We start from the raw sequence: 18,953 nt of genomic DNA on the forward strand, positions 1-18,953 counted from the left end.
GGTGTGGGGGCGGGTCCTCCTTTGCACCCAGATTGTGGGTGCCCCCCCTGCACCCACCTCCGCGTGTCCCCTTGATCCCCGCTCTCCCGTTCGCATCTCCCAGGCCAGTGGGTTCCCCAATTTGCACCCCCCCGCCCGTGGGGTCTCCCCGCAGCCCGGCTCCCCCCGCCCCGTTCTCTACCGGCTCCCGGTCGGGGCGGTCGCCGCCGGGCGGCCAATGGGAGCGGGGGGGCGCGGCCGGCGGGGCCGCCGCATTTAGCGGCCAGGCCGGGTCGGGCTGTACTGGGAGGTGGCGGAGCCGGGAGCGGGGCCGGAGCAGGTCATGGAGCGGGCGGCGGGGCCGGGGGGAGCGCTGGCCGAGGGGCTCATCAAGTCTCCGCGGCCGCTGATGAAAAAACAGGCGGTGAAGCGGCACCACCACAAGCACAACCTCAAGCACCGCTACGAGTTCCTGGAGACGCTGGGGAAAGGCACCTACGGGAAGGTGAAGAAAGCCCGGGAGCGCTCCGGGAAACTGGTAAGGGTTCCTCCATCCCCGGTGCATCCTCACCGGGAGCCGGTGCGGGGTTCCTGAGCATCCTCTTGCTCTGAGCAGCTCGGCTGCGGTGCGTCCCCAGCCGGTAACCGGGGAGGTGCAGCCCCTGCCCGGCCCCGCTCCCGGCTGCGGTGCTGCCGTCCCCAGGCCGAGGTCGCCGGCGGGGACACCCCGGAGGGACCTCGCACCCCCTCCCCGGGGGCTGTTTGCAGCTCCTCTCGCCCACTTGACCGTGTCAGGCTTCCTGGTGAAAGGAGCCCACAGATATCCGGCAGCCAAGAGCAAATATTGCACTTGAGTCTCAAGGATTTTTCCCTTCCTCTTGCCCTGGTTCGTGGCTGGTTTTGCCTCTTGGCAGCGGTGTGAGGCAACGCCAGCAAAGCCGAACCCCTCTGAGCCCTGTCTGATTGGAATCGTGACTTAATCAATGCCTGTGGTGCAGAACGGGACCCCCAAAAAGCACTTGCACGCCCACCCCCATGAGTGATGCGGGTCCACCTGCGTGGCCCAGCAAGGCTCTGAGGGCTGCTCAGAAGAGCGGGGTGGGAGGCTGGATCACTGAGGTCAAGGAAAACAGCCGTAAATCTGAGAGGTTTTCTTGTGTAGTGCGACAGCTCTTAATGAAGTCAGATCTGCCATTTCCATTAGCCCATCGGATTCTGAAGGAGCTGCTGTTTTGCTGCATAATCAGAGCCTTGAAATGCGGCTTCCACCCACAGACCTAGAAGGATGGGCGAGAAGACTTGGCTTTCCCTGCCTGCCCCTAACAAAGCTTGTGCAGGGAATCTCTGAACTACCAGAAAACTCACCCATCTGTGGAAGCCCCTTAGGACAGCAACTCATTTGTCTAGCAGCATTACCCCATTATAATGCAAATTAAATACACAGGACAATGACTCTTCAATAAATGCTGGAGATAGTCAAAGGCTTGACTACCTAGTACCTCAACTAGCTGGCCGTGTAGGAACTGGAGGCTTAACCACAAATCTCTCCTTCCCACAAATTCTTTCTTGTAGCACTCAGCATTTCCGGACCTGTTTAATCTTCAAGCTTATCCTGAGCTGGGTTGTTATTTGCTCCTTCTCTAAGTGGCTTTCACTTCCTAAACACGGAGGTGCGAGCAGGTGCTGCTGCCTCCGCCGGTCACCCCTCGTGGGCTCCCATCCCACGTTAACCGGCTGAGGCTGTAACACTGGAGCTGCTCCATGCGTGGTTTTCGCCTCGGGCTAATCAGAAACCGTCCCTATCAGATGCACTGAATATTGAACCATCTTGTTTTACTGCCTAGCTTTCCTTTAGCCTCAGAATTTTAACCAGCCTACCTGGAATTGGCTCAGAGCAAGGTGTGTCTAATGAGTTGGTAGACTGCAGGAAAGAGCAGGCTCCCACAGCTAAAGGGTTTTTGGGGGCTTCCATGAAGATTCTTTGTCTTTAAAACTTGTTTTCTGGTTAGAAATCCTTTAGGTGATATAATGCTCATGCCTTCTGGTGGATACTTCCCTTTCCAGCCCTTGGAAAATAGTTGTCTGTGAAATATCAAGCAGGTGGGAAGGGGTTTGCTGGCTCTTTTTTGTTTCCTTTTCTTTTCCCCTGTGTCTTTTGGTTTGAAGATGCAGTAATGTGTGCAGTGGTGGTGCAAACTGGCTCCTGCACCTGTTTGCATGGCAGCATTTGGCCTTTTTTCCTTGCAGCCTGGTGTTTCTCCCAGCCTGGTTCCCCATCCCTGGCCTGCAGCCAAGTCAAGCAGAAAGAGGAGCCTCCTGTGGGACTCAATTGCAGTGTCAGAGCCGTATTTGTGGGTTTGTGTGGTGTCAAGGGGAAGGCAGCACCTGGAATATTCCAAAACAGCAAAGCCTCTTTTGATCTCTAGTGAGGGGCAAACCCCAGTCTCTTCCCTAGTGGGTTGTGATCCATATTTCATGGAGCATGAAATGCTGCACTTGCAACCTGGAACAACTTCTGAAGTGCTGCCTGGGGTTGTAGCTTAATGCATCTTTCAGCAGCTGCTGAAAATACCTGTTCTGCCCCCAAAAAGCTTTTAATTAAAAGCCTTTTTGACTTGGAAAGTACTCTGGAGTTCTCTACGCTCCTGCAGCAGGACTTCTCAGGGCTGTTTCCTGCAGGAGATTCTTCTCCGAGCACTGGTGGTGGAGGCTGTGACAGTGTCTGTCCCCAAAGCTGCTGGTCCCTGTCTCCGGGGTGGTCGGGCGCAGCCTTTTCTGTCTCGATGGGAGCTCCTCTGCTGTCAGCCCTGTTAGGGAGGGGACATTTGGGAACAAAGCTGCACCCCTGGGGAAGGATGGGTTGGCCAAGGGATTAAGCTCCCTGGCAGATGGATAACTAATCCCACCCCATGGTTCGGGCTCTGTGGGTTGAGATGTGGACCCTCCAGTGCCAGATCCTTGCTGTGCGTTTCCCAACCGTTACACAGACCCTGCCTGCAGGCAGCACTCAGCAAGGAGAGCCTGGGGTTGTCCCAGCACCCTAAACCTGCTGCAGCCCTGATTGCATCTGCCCTGGAGGTCACTAACTGCCGGGCTCATTAAATACAGCCCGTGGCATCTCCTACAGCTTCCCGTGCTGGCAGCCTGGAGACGCTCGGTGTTTTTATGGACAGCGGATCTTGCACCGAGCCCCTGCTCAGCACTGGGTGTGCATGAGCATCTTGGTGAGCAAGCGAATGTTCTGCGTGACCCCCAAAATGTTGAGGCTGTTGGGTTGAATGTTGAGCTTTAGCGGGGAGATGAATAGAGCGAGTCAACAGGGATTTGGGAGGGCAGGAGCAGGCTGGCTGGCTGCATAAAGGCTTTGCCTGCATTCTAACGGGGGTCAGGTAATCAGGGGCCAGCAAAAAAAATATCGTTAAACTTTAACCTGTGAACCTAGCGCAAAGGTCAGGGAGAAGAATACCTGACTTTCGAGAAGCTATTAGGTGCCTTCAGTATTGCTTGGTACAGGAACTTAGGCCTGGGTTATTGAACTTCTCTTGAGCAGAGTCCATTCTGCTCGGTTGCCCCAAGCCCTGGTGCGGGCACGATGCTTCTGCTGGGGGGGGCGTCCGTGGCCCCTCTCCCCGTTGCTGGGAGACGGGTGTGGAGTGTGGGGGTCCCTCGATGGGATTAATGCTGTTCCGCATTCTTGTCCGATACAAAAAAGAAAAAAAGAGGTTCTGCTGGATTCAGTTGTAAATTCAACCCTAGGAGCACATTGTCTCTCCCCAGCCCCTTTGAAAGAGGATTAGAAGGCATCTATTCTCCAGCCTTTACTCTTCTTTCTCCTCCCCTTTCAATTTCCTTGTAGAAGGGGAACATGAAAACTCAAGTGAAAGCTGGGAAAGCAGCTCACTGGGTCTCCCGGTCCCATGTCTAGGTGGGATCTGCTCCGTAATACCAAACTTTCCCTTACCTCTATGTAATCAGCTCCTTGAAATAGGTATTTGTGAAGGAAAATGAAACCCATTGGTTTTATTGTATTTTTTTTGTTTCCATGACCCCAAGAAGACGTTGTTGTTGTTGTTATCTTCCAAGTCATGTGTGCAGGTCACATTCCTCCTGCTGGCTGTGGTCCAGCGGTGACTGTAGCCTGGGACACGATTCCCGTAATGCACGGCACATCAATGGGGAGCTGGGCTGCGCTACCTGTGGGAGGAGGCTGGGGGGGCTCCTCTGGTAGGAGCTGGCAGCAAGTTTCCCTTGTGGGGGGAGACAGAAGGGTCCTCTCCCTTGTATACAGCAACAAGGCTTGGAAATGATGAAAACCTCACTGATGAAGTTCACTTCTGGAAAAGGCTTTGGGAAGCTGCGATGCCCCCAACAACCAGGTGACCCTATGCGTGTGTGCTCATCCGCAGGTGGCGATTAAGTCAATCCGGAAAGACAAAATCAAGGATGAGCAGGACCTTGTCCACATTCGGAGAGAGATTGAGATCATGTCCTCCCTCAACCACCCTCACATCATCGCTGTCCACGAAGGTGAGCCCTCCTCTCCCCTCTCCAGCTGCATCCCTGAGCGGAGCATCCCCCGTGGGGTGGGGACCGGGGCTGGCTCTGCAGCAGCACAGTTGGCTCTCGTTGCTCTTCTCTCTGTTCATTCAGAGCAGAAGCCGTTTGCTGGTGACTCAGCAGCGCAGGCAGAGCAGATGCTGCCGGGCTGTGGTTTCCCCACCCGCGTGCAGAGCAGCGGCGAGGGGAAATACTGCTCCAGAAATAGCTGCTTCCCATCCCTTCTCGCCCAGAGAGGAAAGCTGGCTCCAAAAGTTTCCTGGCCTTTAGAGGCTGGAAGCCTTGGTGCTGCTGTTGGTGAGAGGCTGAGCTGTGGGGGCAGCTGGCGGCCGGGGTTCCCCGTGATGCCCCACGTGGCTCCGGTTGTGCGAGATGCTCATCCCAGCCATGGGAAATGCATGCTCAGGGAACCGGAGCGGTGGGAATCTCTGCGGCTCTGCTCTCAGCCTGAGGCAGGAGCTCATTTGGGTACCAGAATCCTTCTCCTTCCCTCCCCTGGGGCGTAGGAAAACCAAACCCTGAAGAGCTGGGAGAGCTGGTGCTGCTGGGCTCGGCTTTACGGCCGCGGTGTCAGGGCAACACCAGCAGTGGGTGAGGGGGGTCTCTTGGGTTCTAGCTGCGATCAGACTTGGAGCACATCTCCAGCTGGATCAGGCTTTGCTTAAACACTGAGTCCCTTTGCTGCAAGCCCAGCGTGGCCGGTGCTCCTCAGGGCTGGTGCTGGGGTTATGGCCACGTCGCTGGCGTACGTGAGGTACCCAGAGTCCTTTTGTCCTCTAAACAAAAGCAAGTGGGTTGGCAGTTCGTACGCGGTGTTTGCAGGGGCTGAGTCACGCTGGCTGTTGGAATTCAAAAATATTGAGGTGGCTTTCTGCAAACAGGAAGAAAATGCTCCGCCTCTTGGCTTGAGCCTGAGCCTTGTTGGGAGCAATGGGGACACGCAGAAAGGGTGCCTGGCCATGCTAGCCGGTAGCTCCATCGCCTTCCCCCTTGGCAGGGCTCTATTTAGCAAAGAACCACATGTCTTAGACACTGTCTGGTGGAGCAAAGCCCTTTCTCCTGTGCTCTGTGGCTGCAGAGGCTGCTTGGCCAGCGGCCCTGGTGGCACTGTGAGAGCAGGTACCTGCAGAAACCCCAGCACCTTCTGTTTTGCAAACCAGACTGAGGGCACAGGCGATGGGTTGGACAGTGTGTTGGAGTCTGTTTGAGCTCCACCTGCTCCTTAATAGGCACGTGCTCACTAGAAATCCCTTACCTCTGAGCATCCCTCCTAACACCCTGTGGCTTCCCATCTCTGCGCAGTGTTTGAGAACAGCAGCAAGATCGTCATTGTGATGGAGTACGCCAGCAAGGGGGACCTGTACGACTACATCAGCGAGCGGCAGCGGCTGACGGAGCAGGAGGCGCGGCACTTCTTCCGGCAGGTCGTGTCTGCCATCTACTACTGCCACAAGGTGGGTCGGCACCGCGCTTCCCACCGCCTTCCGTGCCCCGTGGGGATGCTCAGCCTGGGCTGGGGGGTGAGGGGAGCTGGGGGCTGTTGGGTTAATCCTGCCTCCTATCAACGGGTGTGGCAGCCCTCGGGATTACGCACAGCAGCTTTGGGAAAGTCCTTGCCTTGGTTTTTCACTGCCATAGTGTGGGGCTGACTAACCCTGCCAGGGAGTTACTGACTCCTGTTCCACCCGCCCATAGGGAGATGCCCAGGGCTGAAAGCCAAGCCCTATGTCACCCATCTTGTCCTCTGGAAGGGGTGTAAAGCTGTAGGGCTCTATCTGGGGCTATATGACAAGCTGGAAAGACCCTTGAGCCTGTGGGTCTCCCCAGAGGATGCTCTAAGGCCACGTCTGGACATACCTTGGTCCTGGGTTGCAGGGGAACCCCTGAACCCAAAGCAAAGCCAGGTCTTGTTAGGCGGGCAGCTTTAGGTCCCGGCAGAGCATGGAGCTGTGCCTGCTGTGCCCTGGTGGGTGCTGGCACCAGCTGCACCGCTGTGTGCAGGGTGTCAGTGCAGGGTGCTGCCCTGCTCATGCTCCCGAGCAGCACAGGGAGCTGGTAGCGCCCATGTCAGGACGTGGTTTACAGCCCATCCTCACCCATATATCCAGGGTTATTTACTGCTCGCCCGATTGCCGTCACCGTGCCCTGTTTGCGTGCCGTGGTGCTGGTGAACGGCAGTGACCTCCCCGCGCTGCCTGACTTTCTCTTCCTCAAACACGCTGTGGACTGAATTCAGCTTTCCCTTCCCTCCTGCAGAACGGGATCGTTCACAGGGACCTGAAGCTGGAGAACATCCTTCTTGACGCGAATGGGAACATCAAGGTGAGGGGCTGGCAGAGCTTGATTGTGCTTTGGGTGTCACCCAAAGGGGTCTCAGGGATGCTGCACAGCGTGGAGGGGCCAGGGGTGGCCATGACACCCTGGTGTCCCCAGGCCACATGGTCCCCTGCAGCTCTGGGAAGCATTTGCTGGCATCGACTGTGCCAGGGACATGAGGAGCCAGGAGGGCGCCTGTGCCTGCCCCGCTATCTGTGCCCGGCAGCCGAGCCTCAGCGCTGCCTATTCCAGCCATAATTGTGTATCAGACTGCTGATAAGAGGGCAAAGTCTGAACGCTGAGGTCAAAGCACGACCAGCTGCGTAAGAAATGGCTCTTCCAGTGAAAGTCCCGCTCCCCATATGTGCCAGCCAAGGTGTGGGGCAGCTCCCGCTCCGCTGGCCCCCAGCGATGCTTTTTGTCCCGGCCGGGAGCGCTGCAGCCTGGGGAGAAAGGGCACAACCGCAGCTGGGGATCGGTGCAGTCAGTGATAAACAGGCTCTGGGGCTTTTATTTCTGTAAGGGGTAATTTTGCAATTGGGAGCTCGTGAGCAGGGACTGTACCTTCTGCTCATTGAGAGGTGACGGGCATAATGAGTGTAATGAATGGCTGTGTGTGAGGTGGAGCAGACAGGGACTGAAGCAGCCTTGTGTGGCAGCGAAGGAGCTGGAGGAGAGCCCAGTGGCTCTCCCTCTAACCACATCTTTGCAGCCGCCTCTAATTCTGGTGTGCTGGTGATGGGGCTGGAGGGGCAGAGCCGTGGGGCAGCTGCTGTGGTGGCTGGGATGAGCTTTTTGGCAGGGGGGAAAAGGGCAGGAGCAGCCTCAGGGGTGGAAAGCTGGGGTGATGCCTCTCCCTGAACAGACCGAAGGCACCCAGGGCCAGGGTGGGCACCAGGGTGCTGAGGGTGCCGCTGGTTTCAGCCAAACCTGCAGCTCGAGAGTTTCAGGTGACAACACTGCTCGAGAGGGAAAGGGGAACTTTGATGCTTGATAACAGCCATAAATGTCTCCCTAGATTGCAGACTTTGGCCTCTCCAATGTTTACCAGCAAGACAAACTTTTGCAGACGTACTGCGGCAGCCCTCTCTATGCATCTCCCGAAATCATCAATGGAAGGCCGTACAAGGGCCCGGAGGTGGGTTGTCCTTCACTCCCGGTGTGGTGGGGTGTCCTGCTCCCTCTTCACTTGGACCTGGGGAAGTGCCGGGTGTTTTCCCAGAGGAACATTGTGGACAAAGCCCTCCCCTTGTGGTTTGGGGTCAGAATAGGTCCCCTAAGACCAAGCACCACATGGTCAGCGGGGTGGATGCGGTGGGATGCAAGTGGCTGGGCTGCCCCATCCTGGGAGGTTCTAGTGGGGGGTCCTGCCCAACTGGGGGGTTTGGGGCAGTCTGGTCCCTCTGTCCCCCCACTCCAGGCTCATCTGTCCCTCTGGCAGGTGGACAGCTGGTCCCTGGGCGTTCTCCTCTATGTCCTGGTCCACGGCACGATGCCGTTCGATGGACACGACTACAAGACTCTGGTCAAGCAGATCACAAGTGGGGACTACCGGGAGCCCACCAAGCTGTCGGGTGAGCAGACCCCCACCATCCCACGCATCCCCTCTCCCCATCCCACACTCCCTTCCCTGCCTGACCTTCCTCCTCCTCAGATGCCTGCGGGCTGATCCGCTGGATGCTGATGGTGAACCCCGAGCGCCGTGCCACCATCGAGGACATTGCCACGCACTGGTGGGTGAACTGGGGCTACAAAACGCCTGTCGGAGAGCAAGAGCTGCTGCGGGAGAGCGAGTCCCCCCTGGCCATGGTGGCAGAGTGGCTTCGCCGTTCCTCCCGGCCCCTCCTGGAGAACGGCTCCAAGGTGCGATGCTTCTTGAAGCAGCACATCCCCGGTGTGACTGTGGAGCGGCAGCGCTCCCTCAAGAAGTCCAAGAAGGAGAACGACGTCTCCCATGCACTGCAGGAGGTGGCCCTGGCCCCAGAGAACCCTTCCAAGTCCATCCTCAAGCGGCCCAAGGGCATCCTGAAGAAGAGAAACTCCTGCGAGCAGAAGGTGCCAGGTCCCGGCCCCCCGCTGGCAGCAGCCGTGGGAGAGGCGAGGGGTGAGGATGATGAGGTGGCTGCTGCGGGTCTCACTCACATCCTGTCCTCAGGGATGCTGCCTGGTGGCACAGGTGACAGAGCGGTGCCCATGGCCGTGCCCAAGAAGGGAATACTTAAAAAGCCTCCGACGAGGGAGTCGGGGTATTACTCATCCCTGGAGTGCTGCGAGTCTGGGGATGTCCTGGATGCGGGGAGCTTGGACCTCGATGGGAGCGTGTTTGTTGACACCCCCTCCCCGGAGCAAGGTCCCCAGGGCCTCCCCGCCCGCAGGAAAGGCATCCTCAAGCACAACGGCAAGTTCTCCTCCAGAGGCGCGCGGCCAGACAGCCCCCCTGGGCCAGGTTTTGGGGGTTTCAGTGAGGTGCCCCTGCCCCAGGTACCCCGTGCCCGCCCGGCCAGCGCCGTCAGCGAGGACAGCATCCTCTCCACAGAGTCCTTCGACCAGCTCGACCTGCCCACCCGCGTCCCCCCTGGCAGCGGGGGCATGCGGGGCTGCGTCTCTGCCGACAGCCTCCTGCGGCTGGAAGAGGAGGAGGAGGCGGAGGAAGGGCGCAGGTTGCGCCGCTGGACTGTGACCCATTGCCGGAGCCCCCTGGGAGAGAGCAGCTTGTCCCTGGCGGGCTGTGACAATGTCACCGAGGTCTACCGGCGTGCCCTGGCCATCGGCATGAAGCTGAGCTGAGGGCATCTCTTGTCAGGGCTCCCCGGGGGGGGTGTGTGTTGGGGAGGGGGCTGAGCCCCCCTGTCCCGGGGCTGCTGGAGCGGCTGAGCCACATCCCACCTATTTATTTTGCAGCCTCGGGGAGGGGGCCGTGGTGGCTGTGCGGTGTTGGTGAGGGGACACCCCAAAACCAGGACATTAAATGGACCAAAGTCATCCAGCCACCACCCCTGTGGAGGGGCTGGGGGGTCCCAGGGGCTCCTCGCTGCCGTCCCCCCTCACAAACAGGCTCATCTCATCGGGGGGAGGGGGAAACTAAGGGCTTGGGGGGCGGATTTTTTTTCTTTGCACTGATTTTGGCTGCACAAGGTAACGGATGGGGCGGGTGATATACCTCAACCCAGCTGGAGATGGAGCAGGGGCTGGGAGGTGCTGGCAATGGGGTCCAACCAGCCAGACCCCAGCCCTTCCCTCTCCTGCACTGACAAACCCAACTGGATCTGACCAAAACCCCACTCTGAGAAGATGCTCTGATGCCAACTTTTTAATGTTGAAAGGAGTGAAAAAAAGTGCCTTTGGTGAGGCGCTGCTTCTTTATTTATTGCCTTTGTCCAACTTGATGTAAAAGTTCAGCAGCACGGGCTGTGTCTGGCTCCGTACTGGCCCCCGGCTTGCGGGGGGTGAAGTGTTTGTGCCCTTACGTCTCCTGTGCCACACATTGAAGCTCCGTTGCACTATTGCCGTGTGTTTGCTGGCCCTTGCCCTTCTCCAGGGTGTGTGTGTTTTCTCCTGCTTCCTCCAAAGTGGTCTTGAGAAAACCATTAAATGAAAAGCAAACGGTAGATGTGAGTTGTTCTCTTGATTGCTGTTCCCGTGCAGCTTGGGGGGGGAACAGGGGGTTTTGGTGGGGGGCTGCTGGCTCCAGCTCCCCATCCTGTGCCAGTGGCTGCTGGTTCCCATGGGGACAGGGTTTGCATGGTGCTGGCTCTTGCCCTGGTGCAGGTAAGCACGAGTTGGCTCCAGACGCAGCTTCTGTGGCTTCTAACATCTGCTGTGGCACTGAAACCAGCTTTATTGCTCTATGAAGCGCTGTAACCATTTCTCATTTCCAGTTGGGTTAATAGGAGCCATTTTGGGTGTCCTCTACCCCGCAGGAATGCTGCCCCTCGTCACACCGGGCTGAAGCCATGGGGGGGACACGCACGCTCGGCCCCCCGCCGTGCATTCCCCGCGTGCTTCCCGCGCCATTAAGAAACACCGGAGCACTTAAAGCCGCTCCAAGGGCATCCAGCTTAGCCAGGGCAAAGTCCCGCTGCCCCGTGGGCTGCCAAGGCGGGATGGGGTGAGCTGGGGGCTGCAGCACCCATGGGTGCAGGGCATGGAGCATCCCAAGGTGGGGGTCAGATTGGGCTGGGTTTTTAACGGCCACCGAGGGACAGAGTCTCCTTTTTGGAAAGCACCTGAGGGTTTGGTTTCTGGAGCATCCTGGGGTGCTGTGGTCCTGTTTTGTTAATGATTTGCAGGAAAACATTACTGCAGGCTGGCTTCAGAGTCGGGCTGAGCTGCGGGCACTGCGTGGGGGTGAGTTACATGCGTGTCCTGGTTACTGTTTGCGCTGGTTTAGGAGTCTCGGTGGGTGCAGCCCGGCCCTGGCTTGTGGCAGCAAGTGGAGCCCCTGCCCACCCTGTCCTGGGCTGCAGCGATGGGCAAGGGTGAGATCTCGCTTAGCTAGACTGAGCTTTTGCCAAGAAAGGTTGGACCAGATGATCCATGGGGTCTCTTCCAACCTGGGATTCTATTATTCTATGATTCTATTATTCTCTGATTCTATGACATGCAGTGGGAGGCTCCCAGGGCCGGATGGAGGGTGAAGGAGGCAGCCTCAGCCCCAAGGCACCCCGGGGAGGGTGGGAGGGGGCCCTGCGGGTGCCCCCCTCCCTGAATTCCCCCGCCAGCCCTTGGCGACGTTCCTTTCATCTCAGCCCTGATTTCCGCTGCCTCTGAGCCCCCCTTTCAGCCCTCGACTATTATTAACGGCTCTTTTATTCAGCCCTTTCATCCTAAGGATTCACAAACCCTCCGCTTCCCTCCTGCCTCCCGAACTCCCGGGAGCAGCTTAGCGCAGCCCCCGCCCCGACCCCCGTGGGTGTTTGAATCGGGTGCAAGTGACCTCAGTGGCATTTTGCTGAGAAAATGCCATTTTTTGGGGGTGGCTTCAGCCAACCTCCTGCGTTTGCTGCCAGCACAGGCAGCACCACCTCGGCGTGTGGGAATGGAGCTGTGCTCCCGCCAGACTGGCTTGGGGGGGAGAGAAAAGGGGAGAAACACCCCAAAATAAATTGTCCCGGATGGTGAGGTGATGCTGGAGTGCTTGGAGCACAATCCCTGTGGATTTATACCAATCGACACAAGCTTCCCTTGACCTTGTCCCAAATGGTTATGGGGTGAAGCCAACCTGCAGCAAGCACCTCTGGGGCAGCCTGGACACCTCTGCTTGTCCTTGAGGTGCTGGTTTCTTACTGGGAGCTACTGGTGGGCTGCACCCCAGGGACTGATGTTGCCAAAGGTCAAGTGTGGGGGTTTTCAAGTATGAAAATGGGGCATTTCCAGGGATTTTTCAGGTGTGGGGGAGTTGGGGTGGGTGGCCTGGCTGTCACTTGCACCCCAGGTGTGCTGCCCTGTGCACCAGCCCAGCCCCACCACCCTGCTCATCGGGGGCTGGTTTGGGAGCCACAGCCCCACCACTCTGCTCATCGGGGGCTGTTTTAGGAGCCACAGCCCCATGCAACATCCACCAGCCCAGCCCCACCACCTTGCTCATCAGGGGCTGTTTTGGGAGCCACAGCCCCATGCAACATCCACCAGCAGCCCCAGCGCCCAGAAAAAGGGGAGAAAAGGCTATTTTGTGGCTGGGGGGGGAGTGAGCTGGCTCCATCACCGCTCCCGCAGGTCCTGCCTGCGCCGGGCTGGGTTTCCCGGCAGAGGGGAACTGCGGGCGCTCCCCTGGCCCCGAGGAGCTGCCGGAGCCCTGAGTCACCCCGCAGCACCCTGCAGCACCCTGCAGCACCCCGCTCCTGTCCAGGCTTGTGCTGCGGTGCCCGGATGCACCGAGCCCATATTTGGGGATCAGAGTGGTGGGGACGCGGCATGGGAAGGGAGACATGTGCCTTCCCGGGGGGGGACACCTGTGACCCCAGGGACAGCCGGCAGCAAGAGCCTTTTGCACGGAGCTGTTGGGAAAGCGGCTGCAGGCAGTGCAGGTGCAGCTGGCATCTCGCTGGCGCTCGCAAGATCTGCTCTCATCTCAATGGAAAGGAGGCAGTGGCAGGACTGCAGTCTGATCTCGTTAGCCATCAGCTCCTAACGATGCCCAGGGAGTGGCTCAAGGAAAAGGGGGTGGATGCCGCAGGTTCTCTGGGGTTTTGCTATTGACCATCCGCCGAGCTGTCATCTCTGTGATGGCCGTGACAGCCACACCACCGTTCCTTCCTATAGAAATCTCCTGTAGTTGTTTTTTCATTCATTTCCCTCAGCTTTGCTGTTTGGACATTTTTGTGTCTGTGTGACACACCATGGGCCCAGAGCCAACAATAAGGCATTTTGTCATAACTTTGAGTGCGAGAACAATTAACACAACAAAGTTTAGATGTTTCTTTTGCATGAGATGCTTTCAAAGTGGGGCTTTTTTTTTTTTTCTTGAGGTGCCTCCACTACTACCTGTTTGATTGCTGGAATTCTTTGAAGATCTGAAGGAGAGAAATCCCCACATGAAAGTCCTCCTGTCTTCAATGGCACTTTGCTACAGCCTGGAGCAGCCGAAAAAAGGGAGAAAGCGGCATCCGGAAACTTTGATCCTGTTTCCCTGGAGCACAAGGAATAGCTGCATCACATCTGAGCCTGAGACTTAAAAATGTGACCCCAGACCCCACTGGGGCACAGATAACTGAGTGCTGGTGACCGCCCTGAAGTCCCAGTGCCCTCCCGAAGCTGCTCGGGTTTCTGCCGGAGGACAGAGCCCACAGGGTTTCTCCGAGCAGGACGGTTCTGCCCGTGTCTCCAGCCCAGCAGCAGGACGGGGCGCAGGGGATCGGGGGGAGTTTGCAGCCAGGGCACCGTCCAGCCGTGCCCTGTCCTGCCTGTCACCTGCAGGGCCGTCCAGCCCATCGTGCCTGCGGGAGCTGCTGGGATGTGAGAGCCACACTCACAGAACCATAGAATTATTTCAGCTGGAAGAGACCCTCAGGATCGAGCCCAACCATAACCCAACTCTAACACTAACCCATGTCCCTGAGAACCTCGTCTAAACGCCTTTTAAACCCCTCCAGGGATGGTGACTCCAGCACTGCCCTGGGCAGCCTGTTCCAATGCCTGACAGCCCTTTCCAGGAAGAATTTTTTACTACTATCCAATCTAAACCTCCTCTGGCACAAATTGAGGCCGTTTCCTCTTGTCCTGTCACTTGTTCCTTGGGAGAAGAGACCAACTCCCTCCATGCTCCAAGCTCCTTTCAGGCAGTTCAGAGATCAGAAGGTCTCCCCTCAGCTCCTGTTCTCCAGGCGAACCCCCCAGTTCCCTCAAACGCTCCACAACTCGCATCGTGAGACCCACAAACGCTCCCACCAGACAACCCGAGCATCCCGCCCAGATCAACCCATCCCTTCCCAAGCCCGCACGGCTGCATGGCCAGTTGCCATATGCCAATAAACCCCCACACACGCTCCTTGAGTGCTTCATAGATGTGCAAAGCAGGCACGGGAGGCACAAAGCTGGCAGAGCTCCCGCGGAGACACGGTGAACCAGCCGGGCTGGCTCGACCGCCCGGGTGTCCCGTCCCCGGCGCCCCGGGCTGCCAGCGGGCTCTGCGGGGCTGTGGCACACCCAGATGCTGTCTGCTTGCCAGGCTGCCAGCTCGGCCCTCCCCGCCAGAGCCGGCTGAACCGCTTTCTCTGGGTACGGGCTCAGCTTCTTGCACAAGCAGGTGAGGGAAGAAAGGAGCCCATTTTTCCGGAGGCAGCGGCTGGGGGGGTCAGGGCTCAGCGCTGCTCGCAGTTCCCAGCTGGGATGCAAACCTGCTCCTGACATCATGCAGTGATGTCCCAATCTATGCAAACACCGTGAGCAAGAAGCAGGCCTGCTGGCAACTAGATAGGGATTGGCATTCTCGTTTTACACCTGAAGAAACCCGAGTCACCGCGTGACTAAAGATGCAAAGTGTTGCCTCACTGGATTGTCAGGATTGCCTTGGTTGGCTGGGTACCAACCTTCCGAATTTGGGACCCGCCAGGTCCAGCCCTTTCTAGAAACCCGTCTGGGTGCTTCTTAGCCTTCACAGGCAACCAGATACGCTGGGAAAATCACCCTCCCCTGCAGGTCCCAGCAGTCCCGGGCTCCCTTCCCATGTGAGACACAGGACAAGCTCCCTCCCGGTGCTGGGCTGGGGATGCAGCTTCCCAGCTGGTGCAGAAATGCCTTTGGCAGTGGGGAGGGCACCAGCCCATGGGCAAAAGGCAGGGATGGCAGAGCCATCATGGACCTGTTGGGATGTCCAGAGCAGGTTGCAGGACCCTGAGCCTTTGGCTATTTGTTGCCTTCGCTTGGGGCACCGAACTTTTAATCTGATTTATGTTGGGAGCTGCGCACGGATCCTCACTCAGCCCTGGGCACAACCGCTGGGTCTCGGCTGAGGGTGCCCAGCAGGTGCTTGGCTGGGTCGGCACCTTGAGACAAAGCAGTTTAAATGGGGAGAGACGGTGCCACCCCTTTGCCCTTTCCCTTGCCGGGCAGGAGGCAGCCGGGGGCGATGGGCAGCACAGCCCCCCACCTCCTCCATGCTATGATCAGTCCGGCAGCATTATTTTTCCTAATCTTATCTAGTTGTCTTTCTCCTGGTTTCTCTTGTGTGCTTTTCTCTCCCTGCCTTCCCCTCCCTCCCCTGTGCTTTGTAGCCAGCGACAGCCCCGCTTCCCCCCTCCAGCCCTTCGCTTTGATCCGAGGAAGGAGCAATTGATCCTCCTTATCTTTATTGCGGTAAGAGACATTCCCAGCACTGCCCTTAATTAAATTCCTCTTCATTTTCTTCTGTAAGCCTTTCTTTCCCCCAACCCCAGACGAGTATTTATTTTTAAACGTGCAATTAAATTATTAGATTGGCCATGAGAATAGCAGGAGCCAGATCTGCTGGGGCTCCGCTCCACATGGTTCAGGGGGTAACGTGGGGTTTTTCCCCTGCTCTCCCTGAGCCGTGGGCTGTTGGATTCATTATGAGCTCAGGGTGCTGCTGTTCACTTGTGTCTGAGCATCGGTGAATGGGGCAGGGGGTTGGCAGCAGCATCCTCCACCCTGCTGTGCACTGGGGAGGGACATGGTGGCACTGGCACCAGCCGTGGTGACACGGGCACTGGCCACGGCTGCTCACACCAGGTGACAGCCGAGTGCCCTGGATCCAGCCCCGGCTGTGGCTTTAAGCTTTTCCGCTCGGAAATTTTTCCTCCAGACACTTTGACCTCGGGGGCAGTGCGTATTTTTCATGTAGATCAGCCGAAATTCCCCCGGAGACAGCGCAGGAATGTGAAGCATGTTATCCTTGGTACCAGGTCTTTCTTTTTACGGCCTAAGCTTGGCCACGCCGGCAGGGGGGAGGGAACGTCTGGGGTCCCCGCCGTCTTTCCCATTGACGATTGCCAACATCCCCCCCCCAAGCCCCCTTCCTCCTCCTCCTTGGGAAAAACGTCTCTCCCTGCTGCACCCCTTGATGCGCCTGGGTCTGCGGGTGCCCGGGTGAGGGTCTCTATGGGTTTGCAGGGGGGTGAGTGGGGGCAAACCGGGGGTGTGACAATGCCAGCAGCACCCTAAAAAGGTGCTGAGCACCTCCAGGTCCCTGCACAAGGGAGCAGCCTCCAGCTCTTAGTGCTCTGCTCCTCCGACACGCATGGAGGTCCCCAGAGCCATGGGGATGCTGAGGGACTATTTTGGGAGATCCACCAGCAGAGCAGAGGGCAGCAAATACATTATCACCCAAGGCTTGTGCAGCTGCAAACCCGATGGTGTAACACTAGCGAGATAAATCGCTGCCTCATTCATCTCCATTAAATGCAATTACCCCTTAGATACCAAACCGATTTATTATGATTACTTCTTCCAAGCTCGCTGCAGTGACAGGAGATCATGCACGTGAAGCATCCATGCCACCCCCCACAATGGGGCTCACAGGGGGTGTGAGCTGCTCCCCACACTAGGGAAAGAGTGGCCAAGCCTTGGGGACCCTGCAAGCAGGGCCACAAGGGTCCCCATGCCCAGTGGCACCAGCTGGACACGTCTCGCAGCCACCAGCGCTGCCCGGGCCCCCGCTGCCCCCGTCACTCTGTCTTATCCCACTCTCAATAGCGGACTGGGAGCCCAGCTGCAGCTATTACATAAAATGCAATTAGCGACGCGGGTGAGGGAGGCCTGAATGGCATTAAGGAATTCCTCCCGGGCTGACGTCAAAGCTTCACCTCTCCTCCTGCCACCCGCACAAAGGGGGCCGTTATGAGCCCCCCCCGGCCCTGCTGTGCCAGTGCCCGCTGGGAGAATGCGAGTCCTCAGGGAGCCCCCGGCTGCACATGCCACGGGGGGATTGTCCCTGCGACAAGTGTCACCGGCAGCTCCCTGGGCGGGATTTTCTGGCTCCTGCGTCCCCATGGGAAGATGCGAGAGGGGGCTCGGCCGGGTGCCTGGCGTGGGGAGCAGGAGGATGCTGGATGCCGGAGGGCAGAGGGGATGCTGCTCCTGGCATGGCCCAGCCCACCGGCTCGGCATGGAGGGGAACTGGGGACAGGAGCTATCACAGGTCCAAAATTCCCGCTGGGATGGCAGTCACGCACAGCTCTGCTCGCTGCCCCAGCACTGGGGCCTCCTCCGGCCGCTGCCAAGCAGGTCATGGTGAGTGGCCAGTGCCAGGACACGATCATTTTGTTGCGAATGCCCTAAAATGTCCCAGGTTGCTCCTCTGCCCTGGGCTGCCTGCAGCCCCGTCCCTGCTGCCGGGAGTTGAGCTTGGCAGAGCTTTCCTGAGCAAGGGCAGGTGGCAGAGCTCATGTTTCCACCCCAACACCTTCTCCACCTTGCAGAGGACACTGCGATGTACTAAAGAGAGTAGAGAGGAGGTGATGGAGCTGGTGAGGGGCTGGAGCACAAGTGTGATGGAGCGGCTGAGGGACCTGGGGAGTTCAGCTGGAGAACAGGAGCTGAGGGGAGACCTTCTGATCTCTGAACTGCCTGAAAGGAGCTTGGAGCCAGGGGGGGTCGGGCTCTGCTCCCCAGGAACAAGCGCCAGGAGCAGAGGAAACGGCCTCAAGTTGCGCCAGGGGAGGTTGAGGTTGGATCTGGGGAACCAAGGGCTGTGGGGCATTGGAACAGGCTGCCCAGGGCAGTGCTGGAGTCACCATCCCTGGAGGGGTTTAAAAGGCATTTAGACGAGGTCCTTAGGGCCAGGGGTTAGTGCTGAAGTTAGGTTACAGTTGGACTTGATGATCCTGAGGGTCTCTTTCAACCGAAATGGTTCTATGATTCTATGGTGGCTGGTGCTGAGCTGTGACACCCACCGTCTTGTGGGTGTCACCCACAAGCATGTGACACCCACATGCTTGGCCACCCTATTGCCCCCACCTCCTGCTGCCAAGGGCACCTGCAGCCTCCTGAGCCCAGGTGCTCGCTGTTTCCCGCAGAAACCCCCGTTTCCCACCAGCTCAGGCTCACCAGTCCCTCCTCCATGCCCTGAGCATCCCCCCAAGCCGCTCTCCCCAGGCATCAAGGGGTTAAAGAGCTAATTAGCTTAAAGTGCTAATTAGGTTGCAGAACCCCACCCTATCCCTATAATGCATCTAGGGAGGTGGGGCCCCCCTGTGGCCGCGGCTCTGAGGCCGTCAAGAAATGAGGGTTTTCCCCTCCCCTGCGTGCGGCCCTGGAATCGCAGCCTCTGGGGCAGCTCCCCCCAGGCTCTCAGGATCTGGGCTCAGAGCCGGATGAGGGAGCTCAGGCTTTGAAACTGAACCACTCGCTGCTTTGTCGTTGTAGGTATTTAGTGTAGAAGGTGCTGAGACAGCCCGTGCTCTGTGGAACCTGAGGATGGGCTGAGTTCCCAGCCCTGTGCCCTAAAATCAGTGCAGCTCTGGGGAAGCCCACCTTGCTCACACAAAGTTTTTGGGGGTGTGATCAGAAGATGTGCCCTGGTGGCCAGCACTGGGCCCTTGTGGCCAGGAAGCCAATGGTACCTGGGGTGGGTTAGAAGGGGGTGGTCAGTAGGTCAGAGAGGTTCTCCTGCCCCTCTGCTCTGCCCTGGGGAGACCACACCTGGA

General features: G+C 58.2%; 1 protein-coding gene across 1 annotated transcript; it reads left to right on the top strand.

Moving 5' to 3' along the window:
- Positions 1-322: 322 nt before the first annotated feature.
- Positions 323-9,834, top strand: NUAK2 (NUAK family kinase 2; the record flags this gene model as incomplete). Its single annotated transcript, XM_082069253.1, has 7 exons — positions 323-517; positions 4,386-4,506; positions 5,839-5,990; positions 6,793-6,858; positions 7,871-7,990; positions 8,294-8,426; positions 8,507-9,834. The coding sequence occupies 7 exons, from the start codon at positions 323-325 to the stop codon at positions 9,637-9,639; spliced, it is 1,920 nt and encodes a 639-aa protein (XP_081925379.1). The 3' UTR covers positions 9,640-9,834.
- Between the last annotated feature and the right edge of the window lie 9,119 nt (positions 9,835-18,953).

The sequence above is a fragment of the Streptopelia decaocto genome (genome assembly GCF_964273445.1).
Source record: "Streptopelia decaocto genome assembly, chromosome: 19".
Taxonomy (NCBI): domain Eukaryota; kingdom Metazoa; phylum Chordata; class Aves; order Columbiformes; family Columbidae; genus Streptopelia; species Streptopelia decaocto.